General features: G+C 49.6%; 1 protein-coding gene across 4 annotated transcripts in view; it reads left to right on the top strand.

The window, feature by feature from the left end:
* PLEKHA2 (pleckstrin homology domain containing A2) overlaps positions 1-26581 on the top strand; it is a 65827-nt gene that overhangs the window by 16791 nt on the left and 22455 nt on the right. For all 4 annotated transcript variants that reach the window (XM_062213050.1, XM_062213049.1, XM_062213052.1 and 1 more), the window contains exons 3-5: positions 14016-14072; positions 21033-21081; positions 24550-24647. In XM_062213050.1, coding sequence (XP_062069034.1) covers positions 14016-14072; positions 21033-21081; positions 24550-24647 — 204 coding nt within the window. The remainder of the gene's footprint in view (positions 1-14015; positions 14073-21032; positions 21082-24549; positions 24648-26581) is intronic.

The following is a 26581-nucleotide window of genomic DNA, read 5'->3' as shown; positions in this document are numbered from 1 at the left end:
ACCGCGGGCGGGACTAGAAATTCAGTAAATCCATACAGCAGGCTAATTTTTAAGTTGATAATTGTGTATGGCCTGTGAATGATGTTACAAATATCCAGTTGGCCCTTGGCAGAATGAAAACCTCTCCACCCCCCGACAGGGACATGACCAGAGTTAGATGACTTGCTTAGCATTTTGTGGCGATCAGGCAGAAAGATAAAGGCCACCCAAGTTTTATCGCTATGCCCAGGAGTCCCTGAAGGCATCACGGGTCTGGGACAAGCTGCTCTATGCCTGATCTGGGATCTGAGTGCTCTTGGTGCTTTTCCTTCCCTGTGTCCCAGAGCAGTTTGGTGGGGTGAGGCCACAAAGACTGGCATGGCCCCAGAACAGCAAGATCCCAGGTCATGGCCAGTGGGGCCTGGTACTTGGATGTGATTCAGAAGCCTGGGTGGAGGACAGTCTGAGTGGGGGAGTGGAAGACGTTGTGTGAGTCCCTAGCTCATTGTCCGGGGACCTGTCCCCCAGAGGCCTTCGACGTTTGTTTTTTGGAAATGATGGCTGGGAAGTCAGTTGCTGCTAATCACCTCCTCTAGGAAAGAACCCCAAACAGAGCCACACTCCATGTTTCACACCGTACAGCTGTCACTCACTCTCATCCCCAAAACAGCTGTCACTCACTCTCATTTGAAGTGTTGAGTATTCAGAGTGAATCCCACGCACGGGCACTGTCACAGCTTCTGCTGCACCTGGAACTCCTGCCTTCGCACCCTGCACTGTGGTTTTCCCTGCGTCGGCTCTGCACGGGTGCTCATCACCAGGGCACAGATCCATGGCAGAAGGAAGAAAGGAAGGAATCATTTAAGGTACCTCTTTTGGCACTGTCGGAGGAGCTTGGAATTGAGTCTGTTGCTGGTACACGAGGCTTCTGCATGCCTAGAGTTAGCCTGGGTGACTTATGTTCCCTGGGTCTTACCCTTCCTTTTCCATTTTCCCTGCTTCGTGTACCTTCTCCCATTCATTCACCTGCCAGCTTACCACAAGTCATTTGAATGTATTTTTTAAATTTATTTATTTACACAGAGTTACACACAGAGAGAAGGAGAGGCAGAGAGAGAGAGAGAGAGAGAGAGAGAGAGAGAGAGAGAGGGAAAGTCTTCCATCCGCTGGTTCATTCCCCAACTGGCTGCAATGGCCAGAGCTGCGCCGATCCAAAGCCAGGAGCTAGGAGCTTCTTCCGGTCTCCCATGCAGGTGCAGGGGCCCAAGGACTTGGGCCATTTTGTACTGCTTTCCCAGGCCATATCAGAGAGTTGGATCTGAAGTGGAGGAGCCAGGAGTCAAACTGGTGCCCATATGGGATGCCGGCACTGCAGGCAGCCGCTTTACCTGCTACACCACTACGCCGGCCCCAGTTGAATGGATTTTTGTCTTGATTTACCTGTTTGGTATCATGCCTCCCATGAGGGCTAGTCTTTCTAAAGGTATTATTTTTAAAAAGTTTATTTATTTGAGAGGCAGAATACCAAAAGTGAGGAGAGAGAGAGAGATTCTGTCTGCTGATTCACTCCCAAATGGCCACAAGAGCTGGGCCAGGCTGAAACCAGGAGCTTCTACTGGGTCTCCCATGTGGGTGGCAGGTGTTTCCCAGGTGCATTAGCAGGGAGCTGGATCAGAAGTGGAGCAGCTGGGACATGAACCAGTGCCCATGTGGGATGCCAGTGGCTTAACCTGCACAATACTGCCCCCCCCCCCAAATAATTTTTTTGTTTAATTTGAGAATCAGAGACAGAGTGACAGTTCCCATCTACTGGTTCACTCCCCAAATGCCTGCAACAGCCTCAGGCCAAAGCCTGGGAGCTAGCAGCTGGAAACTATCTAGATGTCCCCCATGGATGGCTGGGACCCAAGTACTTGCACTATCTACCTGCTGCCTTCCACAGTCTCCATTAGCAGGAAGCTGGAGCTGGGAGTGGAGCTGAAACCTGATCTTGGACATGGCCAATTGTAAGGATTCCCCTAGCTCTGACCTACCCTCTGATTTGATTGTCACTTGCACCTAGAACCTGCCGTAACCTTAGGTGCTGTGCCTCAGGCCGCCGTACTGGGCTCTCTGAGGTCAACCTCTCCACCAGACCCACCCTGCCTGGGCAGAGCCTTGCCCCTTCCAGACAGCGGGCAGAGCCTTCTTTGAGTTTGAATTAGCATACAACCTGTGGCTGGCGGCTGTGGATTCTTTACATTTTCTCAGGAAGTGGTAGATTGCAGCTGGCTTGCCATGATATAGGTGTGTAAAATATTCCATCGTGTGTCTAGACCACATTTTCTTTATCCGTTCATCTGATGATGGACACCTTTGCTGGTTCCATGTTTTGGCTGTTGTGAACATGAGGCACCAGCTGCTGATGGGTGGGTGGGATTGGAGTCATTAATACTCCAGAGCGCTCACATGTGCATAGGTTTTGGGGGTGTGAGGTGTTCACTTACAAGATCTGTTTGACTTGTTCCGTGTCCCTTCCCTTAAGTAGAGGTGAAGAGGAAGAGGAGGGGATGAGCTCTCACTGTGGAGGCCGAGGAGGGAAGGGGAGCACCCCTGGTTGGAGGGGTGTGTGAGATTGGGGTCCTCAGAGAGAGATGAGGGTGTCTTGGCAAGTTCTTCGTGAAGAAGGTGCTCCTCGGGAATGTGCAGAGAGCCGGAGAGGCAGAGTGCAGCTCCGGCAGAGGTCACGAGCGTGGGTGTTAGCCTGGGCCAGCAGTCATCCTGAGAGAGCCGGTTTGCGTGTGGACAGGCCCTGGCCCAATATTATTGACTATGGCTGCTGATTTAGCTAATGCATTTAAAAATTAATATGCTGAAAGTATCAAGGAAGCACTTTTTGGTGGTGGTTGTTGTAGGAAGAACATTAAGCATGAGATCTACCCTTTTGATCAATTTTTAAGTACACAGCACCATATTACTGTCTGTAGGCACAACGTCACACTGCGGATCTCTCTCTAAAGCTTGTTCGTCTTGCATGCAAACATTTTTATTATTTTAATTTTAATTTTATTTTTTAAAATTTCACTTTTTTTTTTTTAGAAACTTAATTAACTTCAAAGAACCCAAGAATGATACAGCTTTTGTGAGCACTTAGATAATTCCTTTTTAAACATTTACTTACGGGCCCAGTGCTGTGGCCTAGTAGTTGAATCCTCCACCTACAGTGCCAGCATTCCATATGGGCGCTGGTTCATGTCCTGGCTGCTCCTCTTCCAATCCAGCTCTCTGCTTATGGCCTGGGAAAGCAGTGGAAGATGGCCCAAGTGCTTGGGCCCTGTAGCCATGTGGGAGAGCCAGAAGAAGCTCTTGGCTCTTGGCCTTGGATTGGCCTAACTCTGGCCATTGTGGCCATTTGGGGAGTAAACCAATAGATGGAAGACTTCTCTCTCTGTCTCTCCCTCTCTCTGCCTGTAACTCTGCCTCTCAAATAAATAATCGTTGTAAAAATATTTATTTATTTGGCAGGGAGAGGGATGGGGTGGAGCAGAGAGAGAGAGAGACACCGTCTTCTTTTTGCTGGTTCACTCTCCAAATGACCTCAGTGTCTGGAGTTGTTCCAGGCCAAAGCCAGGAACCAGGAGCTCCACCGAAGTCTCCCACATGGGTGGCAGAGATGCATGCACATGGGCCATCATCCATTGATTTCCCAGGGGCATCTGCAGGGAGCTGGATCAGAAGCTCTGGATCAGAGCTTGAACCAGTGCTCCAGTAGGGGATGCTGATGTCGTAAGTGGCGGCTTAACCTGGTGTTAACCTGCTGCCAAGCCCAACAGATGATTCTTGAATAGAAACAACCATTGGTTGTATTTTCCTTAGAACATGACTAGGATATAATGGCTGTAGCACTTGTATTTTAATTTAACGTGGGTCCCTATTATGTTAGAGGAGATGGAACTCCTTCAATAGGGCTGCTGTACTTCATTCCAGTGACTTAGAGTAGGTGGCAATGGGGTTAGTCACACAGCAACCTTCCTAACCTGCAAGTGGCTAAGTCCTTTGCAAGACTCAATTATATGGCCCGAAACAGACGGTGCACAGGTGCCTGAAAGAACATTGCACTACTTTGTTTTTCATGTCACATGTATTCTGGAACAAGTATTTTCTGTCCCCTCCCTGCCATCAATATTTAGATGCTGTTCTTTGCAAAGGGCACGGTGTGCATTATGGATCATGATCATAGCATTCAGAGGGATTGCATCTGTCCTGGTAGCTGAAACCACAGTGAAAGCCCTTTGCCTTTTCTCTTTTTTAATCAGCTGAAAGCGGTTCTTTCCATTGGTAGAGACAAAGAGCTTCAGCAGTGTTGACAATAAGATGGAATTTGACTACATTTTAGTCAAGAGAATACAAACACATGGGATATTATGATGGGCAATACTGCTGTCTTCAAGGCTAGGGGAAAACTCCTGTTTTTGTAAATTACATTTTCTGTATAAGGAAACTTTCTAAGCAAAATTTAGCTTAAATCCAGCAATACTGAAAATACTTTTGTATCATTTACTTCACCCTGTCAAAATGCCAAAAATCAGTAAATAACTTCCTTTGAAAAATGATGGAGCAGACATGTAGACCAGCGAACAAAAACAGGTTAACAGCCCCATATCAGGGTGCTTGGCTTCAACACCTGGCTCTGCTCCTGACTCCAGCTTCTTGCCTACTGTAGACCCTAAGAGGAAGTGGCGGTAGTTCAAGCCCTCGGGCCTCTGCCACCCATATGGGAGATCTGGATTGAGTTCCCAGCTTCCAAGTTCAGCCTGGCCCAGCCCTAACCCCTTGCAAGCACTTGGTGAGAGAACCAACATAAACACTTAAAAATGGTCAATAATGGTATGTGCCCGTGCCACAAAGCTGAAAATCTGGGGACATGGATGTGATGACAAGTCCCTTCGTGGCTTTTGGCTCCCGAGTTTCTTGTGTGTCTGTCCAGAGGCATTCTGCATATACACAGCATCACGAAGAGTTTCAGTTGTTTGGACAAAGTATTTTTAATTTGTGGATATGTTCTGGTAATTAGCATATTAACTACCCATACAGACCTGAATTCAAGGGTTAAGTAGAATTGTTGTGTGACTTTATTTATTTGCATTAGAGTATGAATGCAGAATCTTTTGGGGGAGAAATCCCAAAAGAAGATTTTAAGCAATAGATTTGTATTTTCATGAAATACCAATTGTGCCAAGGATAAAATTATTAATTTTTTTTAGAATTAAGTTATTTGTGGATTTTCTTCCTTCTTGTCTGCTAATGGTCACCCCCAGGGGATGTAAGAGAAGTATAATTTTTTTGTGTTTTCCATACTGACTTGATTTTTAAAACAAGGTGTGTCTTTATAACAGGACACAGTTTGTCTAAGTTTAAAAAAAAATTAAAAGCTAAGAAGCACTTTGGGATAATCATATTAATAGCACTACTTGGTGTTAAAGTCCAAGCAGCTAAAAAGTAGAAGCTGTGAAACTTCTCAGTGATTTTACTACTGCAAAACCATGATGATGGCGGCCCTGAGTTTTCTTAAAACTCTCTTTTGTTCTATTGTTAGATTTTGCCTTAGCTTTTAACCTTCAACATCTGCTTAATAAATCTCATCTGCATCCATATATGTTTATGTAGCTAATTATGTACAGAAGAATGCCATTTTGTTTATTTATTTTAAAGGGGGAGAGAGAGAGAGAGAGAAGGGAAGGGGAGGGGAGAAGAGGAGAGGAGAGGGGAGGGGAGGGGAGGAGAGGAGAGAACAGATCTTTCCATGTGCTTCTTCAGTCTTCAGATACCTACAACAGCTGGAGCTGGGCCCGGGGCCTGAGCTCAGTCCAGGTCTCTCACATGAGTGGCAGGGGCCCAATTGCTTGAGCCATCACTGTTGCCGCTCGGGGTCTGCATTGGCAGGAAACTGGAGTCAGGAGCCAGAATGAGATACTGGGCGCAGGCACTCTGATGTGGGGCTTGCACATCTTCACTGATGTCTTAGCTGCTAGGCCAAATGCTTGCCCCAAGAATGCTATTTTATTATTATTAATGAATTATTAATTATGTATATTTGTTATAGAATTTATTGCTAAATGAAATTGTGTCTCTAAGACAAAGCAAGGGCTGCATGCTGGATTTTCTTGAGCACAGACCAAAGGAAGAAAAAGGCAGGGTTGGTGGCTGGCAGAAGGGGGAAGTTCAGTCCCTGAGAGTTGAGTGCCTGACTGCAGAGAACATGGGGCTGCTGGGTGGAGGGGAGGGACAAAGGGCCAGCGGTGGCTTCTACAGGTTATGGTTTCAGAACCATTCAGCTTGCCAGGAGCCAGAGTCTGGGGACCTACCTGTATGCTGCCGGTTTTCTGGAGCCCACGCCTGTAAGTCTCTATTGCCAGGTTGGCAGAAGGAAATAAAAGGGCCTAGGGAAGTGCTGGCCAAGAGACTTAGAGAGCATGTAGCGCAGCTTGCTTTGGGCAGGTGCTAGTGGGTGTCGACCAGAACTAGACACCTAGACAACGGGATGAAAGCATGAAACCGGCACGGCAGCTCATGATACGGAACCGAAAGAATACGGAGTAAAGCCATGGATGTTTCCTGTTTCCTTAAGTTAGTATCAGGAAGTGGAGCTGCAGGGTAGAGGGAAGAAGATGTGCTGGCCACGGCGGTGAGGCCACTCCCAGGTCTCCTGATGCCAGGTTATTTTCCTTTTGGTTATTCTTGTGTCAGGGAGGGGACTTTGGTAAGGGGACAGTTCATATCATTCTCCTTAGGCAAGTTCTTTCCGGTGAGCCCGATGGCCTTGGCGTTTGGCGGTTTAGCTATGGTTTCCGCTGGCAGCCAGCCGTGTTGGCGTGTGCGCTCGTGGTGGGATTGCCACATCCATTCGCCTTCCTCCTCCTTCCCTCTCGCGAAGCAGCGAGCTGGTTTGTAGCGCCTGCTGCGTGCCTTGCTGCCTGCTGGGCACCCCTGGGAATGTCAGAACGTGAGGAGGTGCCAGCATCTCCCCTTCCTTCCCCACTTCTGCTCTCTGAATCCCTGGCCTTGTGGAGCTTGGCACACGACAGCCAGTTGGACTAGTTCCTGCCCTGCCCAGTTTTGGGCAACCATCTCCAGCTTCCTCTGGTGTAGCCCTGCTGGTCCTGCTCTGGTATTTGCCTTTTGTTGATGATCAACTTGTGGGAGGTGGTGTGGCCTTGAAGGATTTGGGAATCAGCAGGGCTTGGGTATGCGTGACTGTCACATGGGTTGTATAGGGTTAAGGGACAATGTGTGAAAGTTCCTAGCAGCAAGCCCGGCCCATAAATATGTACGGGCTTCCTTCTCTCCGGCCAAGCTCCAAATGGGTGTTAGGAGTGGTAACCCTGTGTTCATCTGATTGCATGAGGAAGTCACTTCCCCAGCTGAGCCTCAGAGCGCTTGTGTGGCGAATGAAGTCAGCAGAGGTTAGGGCTGACATTCTGTGAATTTTTAAAAAGACATTTATTTATTTGGAATGCAGAGTCACAGAGGAAGAGAAAGAGATAGAAAAAGAGATCTTCCATCTGCTGGTTCACTTCCTAAATGCACACAGTGGCTGGGGCTGGGCCAGGCTAACGTTGGGAGCCAGGAACTCCATCCTGGTCTCCCATGTGGGTGGCAGGGGCCCACGTACGTGGACCACCTTCCACGGCTTTTCTAGGTGCATTAGCAGGGAGCTGGATTAGAAGTGGAGCAGCCAGGACATGAACTGGTGCCCGTATGGGATGCTGTTACTGCAGGTGGTGGCTTAAACCACTGTGCCACAATGCCAGCCCCTCTGTGAATTTAAGTCTATGCTTGGGTCTTCTAGGGAGAGGACTCCTTCGCGGTCCTTAGTGGCAGAAAAGAAGACATTGACAGGGACGTCATAAAGCCATCAGCCTTGTAACAGGAGCCTGCCCTGGTCCCCGCACTGCTCTGGAAATGTTAGAAGTCCAAGAAACAACTAGGCTGCTCCTGGTTAGACAGCCTCGTGTGGGTGGCTGCCAGCCGTGCCTGGCACAGGGTCTCATTCCCCCTCCCCACCCTGGCCCTCCTCTTCCCTTCCTCCTCCCTGTTGACTGCGTCCCTGTGGCTGCAGGCTGGGTGTGGCCTTTTCTCTCACAGCTGCTGTGTCTCCGGTGCAGTGAGCAGGACCAGCTGGTGTGGGCAGCACTGGCTCTCTGACCTGGAGGAGCGGTGCTGTCACCTGTGGGCTGGGACAACCTACAGTTCTGGTTCCCTGTCCCACATCACTTACAACCCTGGGGGTCAGTGTGCTTAAAACTGTTCCCAGGGGCATTCAGCCTGGTGGTTGGGATTCCCGTTTCCCACATTAGAGAACTGGGATTCAAGTCCTGACTCTGGCTCCTGACTCCTGCTTTCTCCTAATGAAGGCCCTGGGAGGCGGTAGTGGCAGGGATGGCTCAAGTGACTGGGTTCTTGCACCTACATGGGAGACCTGGATTGAGTTCCCGACTCCTGGCTTCAGCCCCAGCCCAGGCCCTCCCTCTGGGGGCATTTGGGAAGTGAACCAGCAGAAGGGAGCCGTATGTGTGTGTGTGTGTGTGTGTTGTTAAAAAACTTTCCCAGGTTCTGTAGCATAGTAAGGCAACTGTGGCTGACAACAATTAGTTGCATTTATCAAAATATCTGGTAGGGAAGATTTTGAATGTTCCCAACACAGAGAAATGACAAATGTTTGTAGTTATGGTTTTACCAGATGTGATCATTGTACATTGTTGGTACATGTTGCAATGGAATTAAAAGATAAATACAGTCTACTAAAAATGCATTCATAGTTTTTTTTCATTATACATATTTTCATGGACCTTCTGAAGACTCTCAATATGTGTGCATTTAAAGATTTATTTTATTTATTTGAAAGACAGAGTTACAGAGAGAGGTAGAGACAGAGAGAAAGAGGTCTTCCATCCGCTGGTTCACGCCCCAATTGGCCGCAATGGGCAGAGCTGAGCTGATCCGAAGCCAGGAGCCAGGAGCTTCTTCCGGGTCTCCCACGTGGGTTGCAGGGGTCCAAGCACCTGGTCCATCTTCTACTGCTTTCTCAGGCCATATCAGAGAGCTGGATCTGAAGTGGAACAGCCAGGACTCGAGCCGGTGCCCATATGAGATCCTGGAGTGCAGGCTGGGGCTTTAACCCACTGCGCCACAGCTCTGGCCCTGCGTTTAAATTATTTTTTAAAAAGATTTATTTATTTATTTGAAATTCAGAGTTACAGAGAGAGAAAAAGAGACAGAGAGAGATCTTTCATTCTTTGGTTCACTCCCCAGATGGCCACAACAGCCAGTGCTGGGCCTTTTGGGCCAAAATAAATGAATCTTTTAGTTCATACCCCATAAACATGTATCATTATTACATGTCAATTAAAATTTTTTCTCCAAGTCACCCCTGCTGAATCACACATGTATTAGTCAGCTTTTTGTTAACTAAAATCCCCGAGAGGCACCTCTTAAGAAGGAGGAAGGTTGATTTTGGCTTACAGTTTGGGAGGTTCACAGTGCAAGATCAGTGGCCCTGGTATTCTGGAGTCTGATGAGGGTAGCAGAATGTTTGCAGAAGGGGGTGCCCATGGCCAGCAGGACACAGAGAGACCCGGGGCACACTCTTCCTCTGCCTTGTGATTCTGTCATGAGGCTGCACCCTGGAACCTGATGTGACCCATCACCTCCCACACTCCGCCTTCTCAGTCCCACGTTGGAAACTGAGAGATGTCTTCCTAGAGAAACACATTTTGCCAACGGTGGGAAGAAGCTGCACTGGTCATCCAGTACTTTATGTGTGTGTGTGTGTGTGTGTTTTTAATGGGATGGAGTGGGAATGTCACCAACACGCAGGCATCATTCTCATTGAAAACTGAGGAGTCTGCTGTGGAAAGCAGTGATTCTACCTGTATCTTCCATATGCTTAGTTTACTAAGAGGAGACTTAAAGATTCAGAAAAATGTCCTCCAGGAGGCTGGTGTTATGGCATTGCAGGTAAAGCCGCTGCCTGTGATGCTGGCGTCTCATATGGGCGCCAGTTCATGTCCTGGCTGCTCCACTTCCAGTCCAGCTCCCTGTTGATGGACTGGGAAAAGCAGCAGAAGATGGCCCAAGTGTTTGGGCCCCTGCAACCCACATGGAAGACCCAGATGAAGCTCCTGGCTCCTTAGCCAGGAGATGAAGCTCCCAGCACTGGCCATTGTGGCCATCTGGGGAGTGAACCAGCAGATGGAAAGATTCTCTCTCTCTCTCTCTCTTTCTCTCTCTCTTGTTTCTCCTTCTATCCCTTGCTCTGTAACTGTGTCTTTCAAATAAATAATTTTTTAAAAAAAAATACGTGCTTAAATGCAGAATATAGGGTTAGATTTTTGTACTGTAGAACAGTTGTTTTTTTTTTTATATATATATAAAGATTTGTTTATTTGAGAGGCAAAATGAGAGAGAGACAGACAGAGAGAGAGAGAGAGATCTTCCATCTGCTGGTTCATTCCCCAATGGCTGCAACAGCCAGGATTGGGAGCCAGGAGCTTCTTCCTTATCTCCCACATGGGTGCAGGGGCCCACACACTTGGGCCATCCTCTGCTGCTTTTTCCAGGCCACTGCAGGAGCTGGATCAAAAGTGGAGCAGCTAGGACTCAAACCAGTGCCTGAAAGGGAGGCTGGTACTGCAGGCCAAAGCTTTTAACTCGCTGAGCCACAGTGCTGGCCCCAGACCAGTATTCTTAAACTTGGGCCTATTTAGGGATCACTGGGGAACATTTTTATTCTTATTTTTTATTTGAGAGGCAGAAAGAGGGGATGGGGGAGAACAGTTTCATCTACTGCTTTATTCCCCAAATGCCCACAAAGTCCAGGACTGGACCGGGTGGAAGCCTGGAATTCAATCCAGATCTCCCGTGGTCGTAGGAACCCAGTTACTTGAGCCATCATTTCTCCTTGCCAAGGTCTGCTTTAGTTGGAAGCTGGAATCAGGCCCATATGGGATGTGTGCAACCTCACTGCTAGGCCATGACCTGCCCCTGGGGAACGGGACACTTGATTCTGATTCTCTGTTTCGCAGCAGAAGCTGGGACCTGGGCTTTCAGAGAAGCTGCCCAGCAGATTCTGGCCTGCACCAAAGTCGGAAAAGGATCTGTGTCATGAATTCAGAGAGGCGAGGTCGGGGCAGGCTGGGTGGGTAGGGCAGGCTTTGTGAAGGAGTTTGCTCTTTGCCCGGAGGAGTCAGAGCTGGGCCCGGGGTTCCCACCCCTGGCTCTGATCCCCAGCCTCCCCTGGGTTCCTGCTCTGACATCTGGCCGCCTGGCCCTCAGCTCAGGCGTCTTGGCCCAGTCTTCCTTCATCAGGAACTGTCTGCCAGGGGTTTGCCCATGTGCTACTGTGGCAGTGAGCTGTCACCGTTAATTTTCTAGGTCCAGTAACTGCAGTGGACACTGAGTGTCACTTTGGATCAAGCCCCAGGGATCATGTGTTCCTTGGGTGGAGTGCATGAAGGGGTGAGGGGTGGGGGCAGCAGTGTTTTCAGACATTCGTCATATTTCCCTGGCGTCTCGCTGGTGGACAGGGGTGCATCTGAGCCCAGGAGCTGCCTGGGTGGGGTGTGGGTGCAAGGGGTGAGGACTCCCCACCCTGGCCTCTGGGGTATCATGGCCTGGAGAGCTGCTACCGTATCCTGCTCTCCAAACCCGGAGAGCTGCGAGGCAGGGGTTAGGGCACGGAGCAGCCTGCATGGGCACGGCGGATGAAGTAGCTGCAGTCTGACCAGGCTTGTATCTGTCGTCTGTGTTCTGCACAAGTCCCATCTGAATGGCTCTCCAAATCCCGATTCTTCACTCACAATTCACGACAGGGATCTGGAGGCCTCTGGGCCGTGCCTCTGTGTGAGAGCAGCCCTGGGACCTGTGGGAGGGAAGGGGAGCCGCCCCGGTCCAGTTGGAATTCCCACAGCTCCAGCTTCCTGAGTTACGCCCTGCTGCTTCTTGGGAGTAGGCCTGGAAGCTGGGAGACTGGACTTTAGTTGAGGCTCCGCCACCGGTCTGTGGGCCTGGACAGTTCCTCTTGCTCGTAATTCATCGTCCTCAGCTGCAGAACGGGGTGGGGAGTGGAACAGCTGTTCAGCCCCCGGCAGAGGCCCGTGGCTCCGTGGGCTACCAGGAGGCCAGCTTTGGGAAGTCTAACAGAGCCGAGTTCCCTTTACCCATCTCTAGGGCAGAGCCCGTCACTTATGTGCCTTTTGGGGAGCGGTGGCTTCTCTCTGGACTCTGATCTAGGAGTTACAAGGCCTGTCTCTCCTTACACGATAGGACTTTTCCTGAAAAAAAAGTTAGAAAATCGCTGTGTAGTTGGAAATCAAGTGTAAAAGTCGTCCACATGTCAAATGTTGGTCTGGCTACTGAAGGCAGAGTCTTGACTCACCGGTCCACTTGCCAAAGGAGGGAGATGGAGAGTCTCTTACTACAATTCTAGTGTCCTAAGGTTCCTTTCTTTTTCTTTTTCTTTTCTTTTTCCTTTTTTTTTTTTTTTTTTAGAGATTCATTTTATTTATTTGGAAGAGTTACAGAGAGGTAGAGACAGAGAGAGAGGTCTTCCATCTGCTGGCTCACTCCCCTGATGGCTGCAACAGCCAGAGCTGCGCCAATCCGAAGCCAGGAGCCAGGAGATTCTTCAGGTCTCCCACGTGGGTGCAGGGGCCCAAGGACTTGGGTCATCTTCCACTGCTTTCCCAGGCAGAGAGCTGGATCAGAAGTAGAGCAGCCGGGACTAGAACCAGCGCCCATATGGGATGCTGGCTCTTCAGGCCAGGGCGTTAACCCACTGCTCCACAGCGCTGACCCCTTTCTTTTCTTTTTAAGGCAGGATGGCAGAGAGAGAGGGAGACACACACAAAGATTGAGAGAGAGAGAGAGAGAGAGAGGGAGGGAGAGGGAGAATCTTTACCTGCTGGTTCGCTACCCAAATGCCTGCAACAGTTGGGACTGGGTCAGACTTAAGCCAGGAGCCAGGAATTCCACCTGGGTCTTCCAGATGGGTAGGCAGGGATCCAGGTACTTGGACCATTTGCTGCTGCTTTCGCTGGAGCATGAGCAAGGAGCTGGATCAGAAGCAGAGCAGCCAGGACTTGAACCAGAGTTCCCATATAGGATGCTGGCATCGCAAGTGGTGGCTTAACCTGGTGTGCTGCAATGCCAGCCCCTTATGGCACAATTGATGAGGTCACCAGGAGCTACGGACAGATTCTCAGGTTCATGAGAGAGTGGATTTTCTAGATAATACATGGGAAACGCCACAGCTGTGATTTCTAATCCCGGCTGTTACCCTGTGATGTTTCTGTCCCTGTGGTTTCATTGCTTCATCCCCAACAATGGGGATATTAAAAAGCGAAAGAGGTGATGTCAAGGTCGCATACATTTCCAGGCACGGCGCCTGTGTCTTGCTGTTTAAATAATATGCTGATGTAGTGCTTTATGGTGTACCGGCATCACTTCATGCGGTTCTCATAATGGTCCTGTGAAGTGGGCTGGACAGATAAATTATTTATTTCCATGTGATGTGATTTTTGTACTCTGTGTTACAAAAAGGACTTTGGAGGAGATGGAACTGGACAAAGTAAACAAGATCAGAGCAAACGGGGCAGAGAAACCCTAATAGCTAACACTTGTTGGGAATCTTCTTCAGGCCTGGGACAATTCCAAGAGCTCTTAAATGTAGAAGTCATCCTGACAACCCTCTCGTGTTGTCATCATCCCCATTTTTACCAAAGGGAAGACGCAGGCCCCGTGGTTAAAGAAGTCGTTGACAGTCCACTGGCAGAGCACGTGCTTTTAACCACTGTACCAGAACCTCTGTCTATAATAAGTGAAGAGATAATTAAATAACAATAGTTTCCATCAAGGAACTGAGTTGTTATCACTGACAAAGAATGGTTCAAAGCCAGGGTGTGGCATCCACACATCTGGAATCTCCATTTCTGTCTCTCAGTGCTGTACTGCTGTCTCATGTGGCATCTTCCTTAAAATGAAAAACCTGTGTCTTTCAGAACCTGGCAGTTGGTTCCGGAGCTGTTGGATCTTTGCAGCTGACCTACATCTCGAAGGTACTGTTGGCCTGGAGCTCTGGGGATTCATGCTAAGTAGGTTTAGGATCTAAACAAGGGCAAGTGTCAAGTCCTTTGGGCCTGAGCACTCGGGGAGTCGCGTGGACCTTAGTCTGCGCCTCCTCCCCAGACAAGGCCTGTGGAAGATTCGCTGCTGGCTGGGATGGGGGTGTGGGTGGTTAGCAGATGCTCAGAGGGTGGGCAAATCAGGAGGTGTAGGTGGTGGTTGAGCTGGGGGTCAGGGTGGGACATGACCCTTCTGTGTGATTGGAAGAAAAAGGCACACCGAAGACAACCACTCCAAACTGTGAAGGGTGCAAAGAGGGACAGCTGGGAAAGAACTGGACTTGGCTGGAATGTGGTCGTCAGCCACCTGGGGGGCAGGCTGAGGGTGCCCGGCTGTGCCAGGAGAGCCTTCAGGGCTGGTAACTGCTGCAGGGTCCCGTGCTGAGCCCGGGAGGGAGGAGGGGGCTGGCTGATGACGCCATCACTGCTGAGTTCAGCTCCTTTGCTGGCCCCTCCCGGGGCAGGCACCACTGCTGACCCGTGATGCAGCAGCGATCAAAAGGCCGAGGGATTTAGAGCCTCCCCAGAAAGAGGAACTCTTTGTACAGAGAGGAGAGCCAGGTGGCACCCAGCCAGCACCCAGGCTCCGGAAGTCCTGTGCTCTCCATGCCCGGCGCTCACATCAGGCCTGGGGTGGGGGTGGGAGTGGGGCTTCTGCTTCCCTGCATGCCCCCTCCCCCAGCCTCAGGCTTGAGACCTGGGTGGGGAGGCCCAAGGGGCCCAGGGAGCGCAGGCCAGCTTGGGCTGCACGGGGTGCACAGCCCAGCACAAAGACAGGAGGTGCTGGAGGTGTCTGCTCAGATTAGAGAGGGGAGATGCTGACCTCAGGGGAGGGGGAAGGGTCTTTTAAAGTACAGCTTTGTGAGCACAGCTGTGGGCAATTTGCGCCTGCCTTGTGGTCAGAAATGAGGCTGCTGGGCCTGCCAGCCCAGGCGGAGGCCTGCACCCTCCTCCCTCTCCTCTCTCTCCTCCCCACTCCTCCCCTCCCTGCTGAGCTCATGAACTCCTTTGTCCAGGAGGTTCAGAGACACAGCACTGAGAGATGGGGAAGCAGAGAACCTCTTCATCCATGAAAACCGAAACTCTCTCCTGTGTTGAGAGTGTTTGGAGGGGAAGAGTGAAAGCAGTTTCCTGCTGAATCATGATTTATATAAATGCAGCCCAGAGGAGGATTTTTTTTTTTAATAACTCTCAGCTCTGGCAGCTACCACATTTCCAGGAGGATGGAGCTGCCTTCTAGCCCTTCCCCAGGGAGAGGCAGGCAGAACCCACAGCTGCCTCTGGGTTGGGTTACACACACTCAGGAAACCTTTAACTCCTGCCTGACCCAAAGCCAGATGCAGGGGTTTCCCAGAAGAAGGTTCAGCTGAGTGCTGGGGTCCAGTGTGGCCTTCCAGGTTCCTTCCTGTTAACCCTTGGGTAACCCTCCCTGAGGGGAGCGACTGCCACAGGGTCAGATGGTCCTGCTGATGTCCAGGGCTGCACCTCTGCAGCTGTGTCCCGAGGCCAGTGCTGGGGACATGGGAATGGGCATGAGGTCCTTTTGGGAGGCTGAGAGATGGAAGTGCTGGCTCTGATGCTGGCCAGGGGTCCGTGGCAGCAGCACCGGCTCTGGGGCACCACCCAAGATGGCCCTTTCTGTTCCCCTCCAGCCATCTCTGCACAGCTGGGACACCACCCCACCCCCACCCTGGGTCCCATTGGTTACGTATCAGGAGGAACTTCTGGAATACTGGTTCTTAACTGTTTTTGGTGGTGGTGGGGTGAGGTGGGGGTGGGGCATGAGTTCTTTTGAGTCTGATGAGAAGTGGGAGGACTCATTTTCTAGGTGAGTGTGGGTTTGTGTGTCTACACTCCGACAGTCTAGAATTTCACGGGCCCAGGAGACCACCAGCTTGTAACCGCCACATCATTATGTGTCAAGTGGCTTGTTCTCCACACCACTTCATGGGGCACGACTGCTCCACACCAGGGGCTCCCAGCTGTAGCTCCTCCTGCCAGAGGGGACTTTCGGCCAAGGGCAGACAGGTGAGGCAGGCCCCTGTGGGCGGCCTGCTGCTGACAGCCTGCTGTTCCTGTGGTCAGGGTTTGATCTGATAAGACCCAGTGCCTGAGTCTGTTGAGCTGTGGAGCAGCCCTACCTGGGTCAGCCTCCCTGTGGCCTGCACCCATTCCCCTCCTCACAGCCTGATCTCCTCTGGCCGTGGGGCCTGCCGTTAGTCACTGTGGTGCAGCCACACCATCGTGGCCACCCCAGTGCATGCAGGAGGCTGCAAGTGGTGCCTGCCCCCAACTGCGGCCACTCTTCTTCTTCACTGTGTGGGCAGGAGGCTGTCGCAGCCTGGCATGGTCTCCTGCAGGCTGTGGGAGTGCATAGAGTATAATCAGTACTTCCCACGGGGCAGGCTGTCACATCAGATTCTCTGTTGGGTGACAGCAACAGGTAGATGTCATTGCATTTTCCTCTTCTGCCATTCTGTAACTCTGAGAGTGGGCTGGTGTTTTCACTGTGGCTTTTACCCATTGGGAAGCTGCTCAGAGACTTGGAGGGTCTTGGTATACGGCCTCCCAGGACAGAACTAGAACTGATGCTCTTAATTCAGCCTTGAGTTGCTTCGCCGAGCTCCTTCCTTGGAAAGGCGTGAGGTGTGAGGCGAACTGTAGATGCGTGTGCCTGCACGCTGAAGACATAGAAAAGCGGACTAACAGCAAACCAAGCTATCTCTTTGGAAGGTTCTGCTCCCTCCACAAGCACACGGGCAGCGTTCCCACAGTGTGGCCTGGCTGATGAGTTGGGGAGGAAAGCGGGCCATTTGTAATCCAGGTGGGGTCAACACCATCAGCCAGCGCTGCTTTCTGTAGTCAGTGATACCCAAGTTTCCTGAGAAAGGACACATTTTCAGCTAAACCACAGAGGGTCTAGGAGTGCTTGGCTTCTCTTGTGTTGTTCTCAATGTTTTGCTCTGATTTATTTTCATTTCCTTTGACGGGCAGAGGGTGGGAGGGAGACAGAGACAGATGGAGAGACATCTTCCCCTCTGCTGGTTCACTCCCCAAATGCCTGCAACGTTGGTCAAAAACCAGAGTGGCCAAGCATTTCTGGGGTGGTCGGGATTGTGCAGAAGCCCAGGGCCTGCCTGACCAGCAGAATCTTACAGACAAGAGGAAACCTGGCAGCATGGATGCTGAGGGATGGAATGAGAAAGTGAGGCACTGACACATCAGCACGTCACACCCAGCAGGATAAAGGCATGAGGTGTGGTTCACCTTGAAAGTGGGCACAGAAACCCAGGAAAGCCAGACAGCACGGGGAATGCAACTATTGGTTGTGGAAAGCCAGGGTCCTGCTTGTTGCCTGTGGAGTTGTGAAGACTGAAGTTGGGAGATCTGTGTAGGGTGGGTTTACCGTTGCTTAAACCATCTTAGGGCCTGTGAGCGCCATCCGACACCAAAATGCACCCATGTACCTCATGGAAAGTATTGCATTGGCTGTAAAACAGTTGGAAGGATTTTCCTCATTTTACTTTCAGAAAGAATCCCCTGTGAGTAACTCATCTAACTGAGGATTGGCTTAGAACTTTGGGCGGCCATCCTGTACACACGCTCAAGGAGTCTTATCAACTAAGAAAAGTTAAGCTACTGATCGTTTCCAAATGCAGTGACTTTTTTTTCCAGTTGCTTAGTTGAAAATGAAATGAAATTGGCTTAATGTGATATCTTGTATACATTTAATAACTTTCAGTCAGGTTGCTACAGTGTTATACAGACATGTTACTCAGTATTTATCAAGCTTGGATATTGCAGGATTTTTTTTTTTTTTTTTGCACATCTTATACCTATTTCTTTCTGGCTGTGAGAAGCTTGTGGGCTCACAGTGTTTTGTTCATGTTTCCAGCATGGCACTGCCTGTGTTAACGTGTGGGATGGATTTTTAAAGGAAATGAGATGTCAGGAGCTACAAACGGCCCTGTATTTTATATTAAATCCTCAGGACAACCCTATGAAAACTTGACGCTGTATTTTTCCGTATTTGATGGGGCAGGGAATGGAGGTCACACAGCTGGAACACCTGTGATTGACATTGTCTCCCGGGCCTGGGCTGTAATGCCTGTCTTTCTTTTGATCTTTTATAGGTGTTGCCTCAGTTCCCAGTTGGGTATATGGGCAATATCAACTCTGGAATCTGGGCAGGTCTTCAGGAAGAACTTAGAGCCCAGAGCTAGAACTCAGCTGTCTGACAAGCCAGTCATGATTAGACCCCAGCAACTGTGATCCCTGAAGAGACTTTAATTTTAACTCAAAATTTTTCTTAACTCCTGGCTTCTAATTTGAAGATACTTCCAAAACATTTGTGGAAAGTGGAATTAAACGATAAGTTAATTTTGGTACAAATTTTTTTGAAATCTGCACATAGAGGAGTTTTCAAAAGGCTTATGAAAATAAGTATTTTGAAAAAAATTTCTGGAGCAAAATAAAGTTACCTTTTTATAACTTGTTTTTTTTTTTAATTTTTATTTATTTATTTATTTATTTATTACAGGCAGAGTGGACAGTGAGGGAGAGAGACAGAAAGAAAGGTCTTCCTTTTTGCCGTTGGTTCACCCTCCAATGGCCACTGCGGTAGGCACGCTGCAGCCGGTGCACCGCGCTGATCCGATGGCAGGAGCCAGGTGCTTCTCCTGGTCTCCCATGGGGTGCAGGGCCCAAGCACTTGGGCCATCCTCCACTGCACTTCCCTGGCCACAGCAGAGAGCTGGCCTGGAAGAGGGGCAACCGGGACAGGATCGGTGCCCTGACCGGGACTAGAACCTGGTGTGCCAGCGCCGCAAGGCGGAGGATTAGCCTAGTGAGCCATGGTGCCAGCTTGTTTTTTTTTTTTAATTTTTAAAAAAGATTTATTTATTTGAAAGTCAGAGTGACAGAGAGAGGGAGGTGGAGGGGTAGAGAGCATGTTTCAGTCTACTGGTTCATTCCGCAAATAGCCACAACTGCTGTGTCTCCCGTGTGGGTGGCAGGGGCCCAAGTACTTGTGCCATCATCTGCTGCTTTCCCACATGTGCTAGCAGGGAGCTGGGTCAGAAATAGAGCAGCCAGGACTCAAGCTGGCATTCCGATGTAGGATGCTATGTGGCAACTTAACCCACCATGCTACAACACTGGCCCCTAAACTTACCTTTTAATTCCACTTTCCATGGGGCTGGCATTGTGACATAATGGGTAAAGCCACTACCTGCAATACTGGCATCCCATTTGGGTACCAGTTTGAGTCCTGGCTGCTCCACTTCTAATCCAGCTCCCTGCTAATGGCCTGGGAAAAGGCAGTGGAAGATGGCCCAAGTGTTTGGGCCCCTGCATCCACATGGGAGACTAGGATGAAGCTCCTGGCTCCTAGCTTTTTGCAGCCATTTGGAGAATGAACCAGTAGATGGAAGATCTCTCTCTCCACTCTGTCTCTGTGTAATTATGATTTTCAAATAAATCTCTTTTTTAAAAAATTCCACTTCCCAGACTTCCGATAAACTTAAAATAGTTTTTAAACTTTTCTTTAAGAGGCAGAGAGAGGCCAGCGCCGCAGCTCACTAGGCTAATCCTCCGCCTATGGCGCCGGCACCCCGGGTTCTAGTCCCGGTTGGGGCGCCGGGTTCTATCCCGGTTGCTCCTCTTCCAGGCCAGCTCTCTGCTGTGGCCTGGGAGTGCAGTGGAGGATGGCCCAAGTGCTTGGGTCCTGCACCCGCATGGGAGACCAGGAGGAAGCACCTGGCTCCTGGCTTCAGATTGGCACAGCGCACTGGCAGCAATGCGCCAGTGGCCACTTGGGAGGTGAACCAACGGAAGGAAGATCTTTCTCTCTGTCTCTCTCTCACTATCTAACTATGCCTGTCAAAAACAAAAACAAACAAACAAACAAAAACAAAAAAACAGAGGCAGAGAGAGAGAGAAGTAAGTGGAGACAGATATGAGAGAGAGAGAGAAAAAAACTCTTATTCCTTTGGTTCACTCCCCAAGTGTCTGCAATGACGTGGGTCAGGGAACTGGAAACTCAATCCAGCACTCCCACGTGGGTGATAGGGACCCAGGTGTAAACGGGCCGCAATCTAGGTCCCATGGAGAGGGGCCTGCCTCTCTTCGGGATCCCATGTATGATGGGGGAGGCCTGCTCCAGGGGAGCTCGACCTTCCTCAAGGCTCATCTCCTAGTCTTTGTGGGCACATGATGGAACGTGGCTTACTACCTTTAACCCTTCAGTGTGTCTGAGCCTGAATGACTTGGGCTCACATGTGCAGACACTCAGGAACGCACATACAAGGGGTACGGTGGCCAAAGCAACAGGAGGCATAAAGCACTTCCTCTGGCCTGTGCCCTTCCCTTATTCACATAGGTCCTCTGATTCCCTCCACCCCGCTCTGGGCACCAGGACACTGCCTACCGTGGTGGGGAGGCAGGCAGAGAAGAAAGGAGGGCAGCCGGTGGGGGGGGGGGAGGGTGGGGAGGGAGGGAGTCATCTTTCTGAGAGCTCACCTTGTAGCAACTGAATATTCAATCTGGGGAACTGTTTAAGTAGACGGATGTGGCCAGTGGTTGAAAACAGAGTGGAATCCTAGCAGGTGCGGAAGGGGCCAGGACAGGTCTGTGAGGACTCAGTGGCTTCTAAAAGTGTTTTTTGCAGAGCCATCAAGATAGCGGTTATCTCTAGGGGTGGAGATTCTGCCCGGAGGGGCACACGGGGAGCTTCTAAGAAGCGGGACTGATAATACCTATTTCATAACATAGATGATGAGTGCAGGGTTTCACTTGGTCTTTACAATGTCCTCGCATGTTTGATAGTGCTTTTATATAAATTGAAACATTTCACCAAAAAAAATTGCAAAATTTTTGTTTTTTTGCTTGATTTAGGTGAGCATAGCGACCCCAAAGCAGAAACCAAAAACTCCATTTTGCTTTGGTAAGTACTGAGCCAGGGCTGGGTTTTCTTCATGCTGTGCAGCGACTTCCTCTTTTGTATGTGATCACGTGTGACTGCACCCTGTGGTGTGAGTGACTGGACTCACGGTGATGTTCCTGCATGTCAGCTGATTCCTCTCTTTCTTTGGGCTTGGCACAAAGACTGCTAATAACAGCAGGACGATACATGTAACATTTCAGGTTGCTGATACCCCAGGGGGAGAAGTTTGCAGGAGCCATCCTATTAGAGCTGAGTCCTGGTGTGCTCAGGAGAGGTGGAGGCTTGCTGCAGTAATCAGTTTTCTGTTACTATAATGAGATATCCCAGGCTGGGTAACTTCTTAAAAAGAGAGTGAGAGGTTTATTGAGCTCACAGTGTTGGGGGCTGAAAGTCCAAATAGCACGGCACAGGCTCTGGTGACGGACCCTGGCTGCATTGAATCATGCAGATGGCATCATGGCAGGAGTATTTGGAGGGAGGGTGTATGAGTTAGAGAGAGGGAAAGACAGAGACAGAGGTTCCGTCTGCTTGTTCACTCTCCACAATAGCCAAGACTTTGCCAGACCAAAGCCAGAAGCTAGGAGCTTCTTCTAGGTCTCTCATGTGGGTTCAAGGCCCATCCCTTGGGCCATCTTCGGCTGCCTTCCAGGTCCATTAATGGGAAGCCGGATCAGAAATAGAGCAGCTGGGACTTAAGCCAGTGCTCCAATATGAGCTGCTGGTGTCCAATGTGTGACCTCTTTTTTTTTTTTTTAAGATTTATTTATTTATTTGAAAGAGTTACAGAGAGAGGTAGGGACAGAGAGAGAGGTCTTCCATGCTCTGGTTCACTCCCCAGATGGCTGCAATGGCCAGAGCTGAGCCTATCTGAAGTCAGGAGCCAGGGGCTTCTTTCGGGTCTCCCACGCCGGTGCAGGGGCCCAAGGACTTGGGCCATCTTCTACTGCTTTCCCAGGCCATATCAGAGAGCTGGATGGGAAGAGGAGAAGCCGGGACTCAAACTGGCACCCATATGGGATGCTGGCGCTTCAGGCCAGGGCTTTAACCTGTTGTGCCACAGTGCCAGCCCCCTTTTTTTTCTTTTTCAAAGTTTTATTTTATTTGAAAGACAGAGTTTCAGAGAGAGAGCGAGAGCGAGAGCGAGAGAGCGCTCTTCCATCTGCTGGTTCACTCTCTAAATGGCCACAACAGCCAGGGCTGGGCCAGGCCCAAGCCAGGAGCCAGGAGATTCATTTGGATCTCTCATGAGGGTGCAGGGGCCAAGCAGTTGGGCCATCTACTGTTTTCTGAGGTGCGTCAGCAGGGAGCTAGAGTGGAAGTGGAGTGGTGTGACTTGCACCGGTGCCCATATGGGATGCTAGTGTTGCAGGCAGCAGCTCAACTCGTTATACCACAATGCTAGCCCCAAGGCTTCTCATCTCTTAAGATCCCACCACCTCTTGACATTGCCAGACTCCAGACTGGAGACCAGGCTTCCAACGCATGAACTGTTAAGGAACAAACCACATCCAAACCATAGTAACCTCAGTTGTTGCCAAATGAGTGACAGCATTGGGGAAGCAATAGCATGGGAAGCAGAGCCACTCAGTAGATACTTCAAGTCGTTGGATTATCAGTGAATTCAGTGACTCAGTCATATAATTCTTTTTATTTTATTTTTATTATTTTTTTAAAGATTTATTTGAAAGTCAGAATTACACAGAGAGAGAAGGAGAGGCAGAGAGAGAGGTCTTCCATCTGCTGAATCACTCCCCAATTGGCCACAATGGCTGGAGCTGAGCTGATTCAAAGCCAGGAGTCGGGAGCTTTCACTGGTCTTCCCACGTGGGTGCGGGGGCCCAAGGACTTGGGCCATCTTCTACTCCTTTCCCAGGCCATAGCAGAGAGCTGGATCGGAAGTGGAGCAGCCAGATCTCGAACTGCCCCTAATCCTTTTTAAAACAGATTTATTTATTTGGAAGGCAGAATGATAGGGTAGAGGGACCGAGAGGGAAAGAGAAAGAGAGAAATTTTCCATTGCTTGTTCACTCCCCAAATGTCTGCAACAGCCCAGCCTGGGCCAGGCCAGAGCTACAAGCCTAGAACTCCATCTGGGTTTCCTACATGGGTGGCAGGGACCCAAGTACTTGGGCCACTCTCCGCTGCCTCCCACAAGAAAGCTGGATCAGAAGTAGAAGAGCCAGGACTCAACACTCTGATGTGGGTGGGATGTGGGCATCCCAAGCGATGGCTTAACCTGCTGTGCCACCTGCTTGCCCCAGTTGTATAATCCTTGTTTGGCTCTCCTGTGGTCTGAGAGCAGTGTGAAGTGCTCTGAGCAAATGCCCCGTGGTCCTGAAGGTAAGCTTCTTGAAGGAAGGGATATCCCTCTGCCTTGTCACAGATTCTTAGCACTTATACAGTGATTCCTGGCACACAGAGGGTACTAGGTAAATATCCATTGATTGAATGAATGAACTCATGAATTTTATGTCTTATCCATGATATTCTCTTCCTATTATTCAGGCTTATGCTAGGAGAATAAAATAGTCCCTTTGAGCTGTCTTCTCTCTCAACTTCAGATTTGTTCAAACCTTTTTGACATTCACTTCTCTCTCGCTCTTTCAAAGAATTATTTATTTATTTGAGGTATGAGAGAGACAGAGAGAGAGAGAGATCTTCCATCTATTGGTTCACTTCCTAAATGGATGCAGCAGCTGCAGCTGGACTGGCCTGAAGCCGGGGTCAGGAGCTTCATCTGGGTCTCCCACATCGGTGGCAGGGTCCCAAGCACTTGAGCCATCTCTTGCTGCTTTCTCATGCCATTAGCAGGGAGCTGGATTGGAATTGGAGCAGCCAGGACACGAAGCAGCACCTATATGGGATGTTGGCATCGCAGGCAGCTGCTTAGCCCACTACACCACAATGCCTGCCCCCTTGGTCATTTATTTCAAATATCGTTGCTAAGCTCAAAAATGACCTTCAGTTTTTGTGGTCAGCAGACATTAAAAATATTATGAACCCAGAGGAAAGAACAGGTTGAGAATGAGGCCACGATTATAAATTTGATCTCGGGCAAACTTTGTACTATTTTCCAATCCCAGCCAGCTGTGCCAGTGGGAAGAATACATTGGGTCCAAAATCATGTGTGTATCATCACAACTGTCAGTCACAGTAAAGCAGTTCATGGGGAGTCTTAGTGAGGACAGACCAGCAACAGCCTCTCCGTGACCACAGAGCAGCACTTTAAGGCTGGTGTTAGTGCTGTCAGGTGTCCTTCTTGTAGCCACTAAATAAGTCTTACTAAATAAGTGGCGGGGTGAACACTCACCTCTGGCCTGGTGAGTTATTTTAATATCATGATCATTTTCTTGGTCTGCTTTGCGGGGTTGATCTGTCTCTGCTGCCTTGAATTTCAGCTTTGTGGAGTCTTGTGTTGCTGGTGTTCTGATCTGGGATCTCCTCCCTTCTTCTCCGTGACTTTTGCAGTTATCAACGCCCTGTCTCAGAGATACTTTCTTCAAGCCAATGACCAGAAAGATCTGAAGGACTGGGTGGAAGCCCTGAACCAAGCCAGCAAGATCACTGTACGTATGGTTTCTTCTCCTTTCTGGGGGTAATGAAAGTGCCCCCTGCAGTGGGAGGGGGTGGGGATAAATTTAGATGGTAGCACAACTTTCGCTAGGACCCTGGTCCTGTCCCCTACCTCTTGTAACCAAGCTGAAAGACCACAAGTTGGAACTGAGGGTGTGAGTTTGAATCAAGTTCAAAGGGAAGTCTGTGGAAGGTCCCCCTGTGTGTCCTGGTAGGATTCCTGGGAAGACTTGTTTTGGGTAACCTGGGATGCTGATCCAGAACGTGGGAGCACTGAAAATAGGTTGCTGACTCTGAGACACAGCAGCAAAAGAGCACATGAGGAAGGAAGTCAGAACTTTAAAAATGTCACTTGACACTTAATAATGATACATATTGGCAGAGAACGACACTACTGTATGTATGTGATGTGTATCGGTCATATCTGGAACCATGGGGATAGCTCTCATCTCAGGCATTTGTCATTTCTATGTGATGGGAACATTTGAAATCTGTTGTAGTAACTACAGAAGTTGGAACTTTTTCCTATTGTAGGATATATTTTTCTTGCTTCAAGGGGTTGCTTGGACCCCCATGTGCCTGTCCTGGGAAAGCCATCCATTTAAAAGTATCACAAGGGGAGGTCAGGTGTTTGGTGTAGTGGTTAAGATGCTCCTGCCTCTCTGCTTTCATTGTCCTTCTTCCTGGTCTGTTGGTGTAGTGGTTAAGATGCTCCTGCCTCTCTGCTTTCATTGTCCCTCTTCCCGGTCTGTGTGGCTTTTTTTCTTCTGATGGGGACATCAGCTCTGGACATGGGCCCATCCTAAATCACTATGTCCTCATCTTAATTTAACTAAGTACATCTCAAAGACACTATTTTCTTTTCTTTATTTCTTTTAAAGATTTATTTATTTGAAAAGCAGAGTTAGAGAGAGATCTTCCATCTACTGGTTCATTCCCCAAATGGCCATAATGGTCAGGGCTGGAACAGGCTGGAGCCAGAAGCCTGGACCTCTATCTGGGCCTGCCAGGTGGGCGGCAGAGATCCAAGCATTTGGGCCATCTTCTGCTGCCTTCCCAGGTGCATTATCAGGGAGCTGGATTGAAAGTGGAGCAGCTGGGACTGGAACTGATGCTCATGTGGGATGCTGGTGTCAGAAGCGGCAGCTTCACCAGCTGTGCCACAACGCCTGTCTCAGACCCTATTTTCAAATAAGATCACATTCTGAGTTACAGGTGGATAGTGGTGCTGGGGGGAGGGAGACATTATTCAAGTTTCTACATTTCCCAAGAAGGTGGAACATGGAACAAACTCAAACATAGCTTTTCCTACAAAACTGGATTTTTAAAATATTTATTTTCAATTTGTATGTATCTCATAAATACAGCACTGTGTCCATTCCTTGTGATTGTTTGGCCATGCCAACGGGAAGCAGGATGAGTCCATGAAGATTTCATTTTCATTGCATACCTGCCCACCGGGAACACCCCATGGTGTCCCCATGGTGGGTGGAAGAGGGAACACCTTTCTTTTTTAAAAAATTTTTATTTGACAGAGAGTTAGACAGTGAGAGAGAGAGACAGAGAGAAAGGTCTTCCTTCCATTGGTTCACTCCCCAAATGGCACTACAGCTGGCGCTGCGCCGATCCGAAGCCAGGAGCCAAGTACTTCCTCCTGGTCTCCCACGCGGGTGCAGGGCCCAAGCACTTGGGCCATCCTCCACTGCCTTCCCGGGCCACAGCAGAGAGCTGGACTGGAAGAGGAGCAATAGGGACTAGAACCTAGTGCACATATGGGACGCTGGCACCGCAGGCGAAGGTTTAACCAAGTGAGCCACAATGCTGGCCCCTGAGGGAACACCTTTAAGGAGTCCCCTAGGATGTGGGCAGACTACATGAACGCCCCTGTTTTCAAGTTCTGAAGTTTAGTTACAGTTGAGTATGTCCT

This window comes from Lepus europaeus, chromosome 16 (assembly GCF_033115175.1).
Source record: "Lepus europaeus isolate LE1 chromosome 16, mLepTim1.pri, whole genome shotgun sequence".
Classification (NCBI taxonomy): Eukaryota; Metazoa; Chordata; class Mammalia; order Lagomorpha; family Leporidae; genus Lepus; species Lepus europaeus.
The sequence above is the reverse complement of the archived record's forward strand: the minus strand, read 5'-3'. Positions and strand labels throughout refer to the sequence as shown.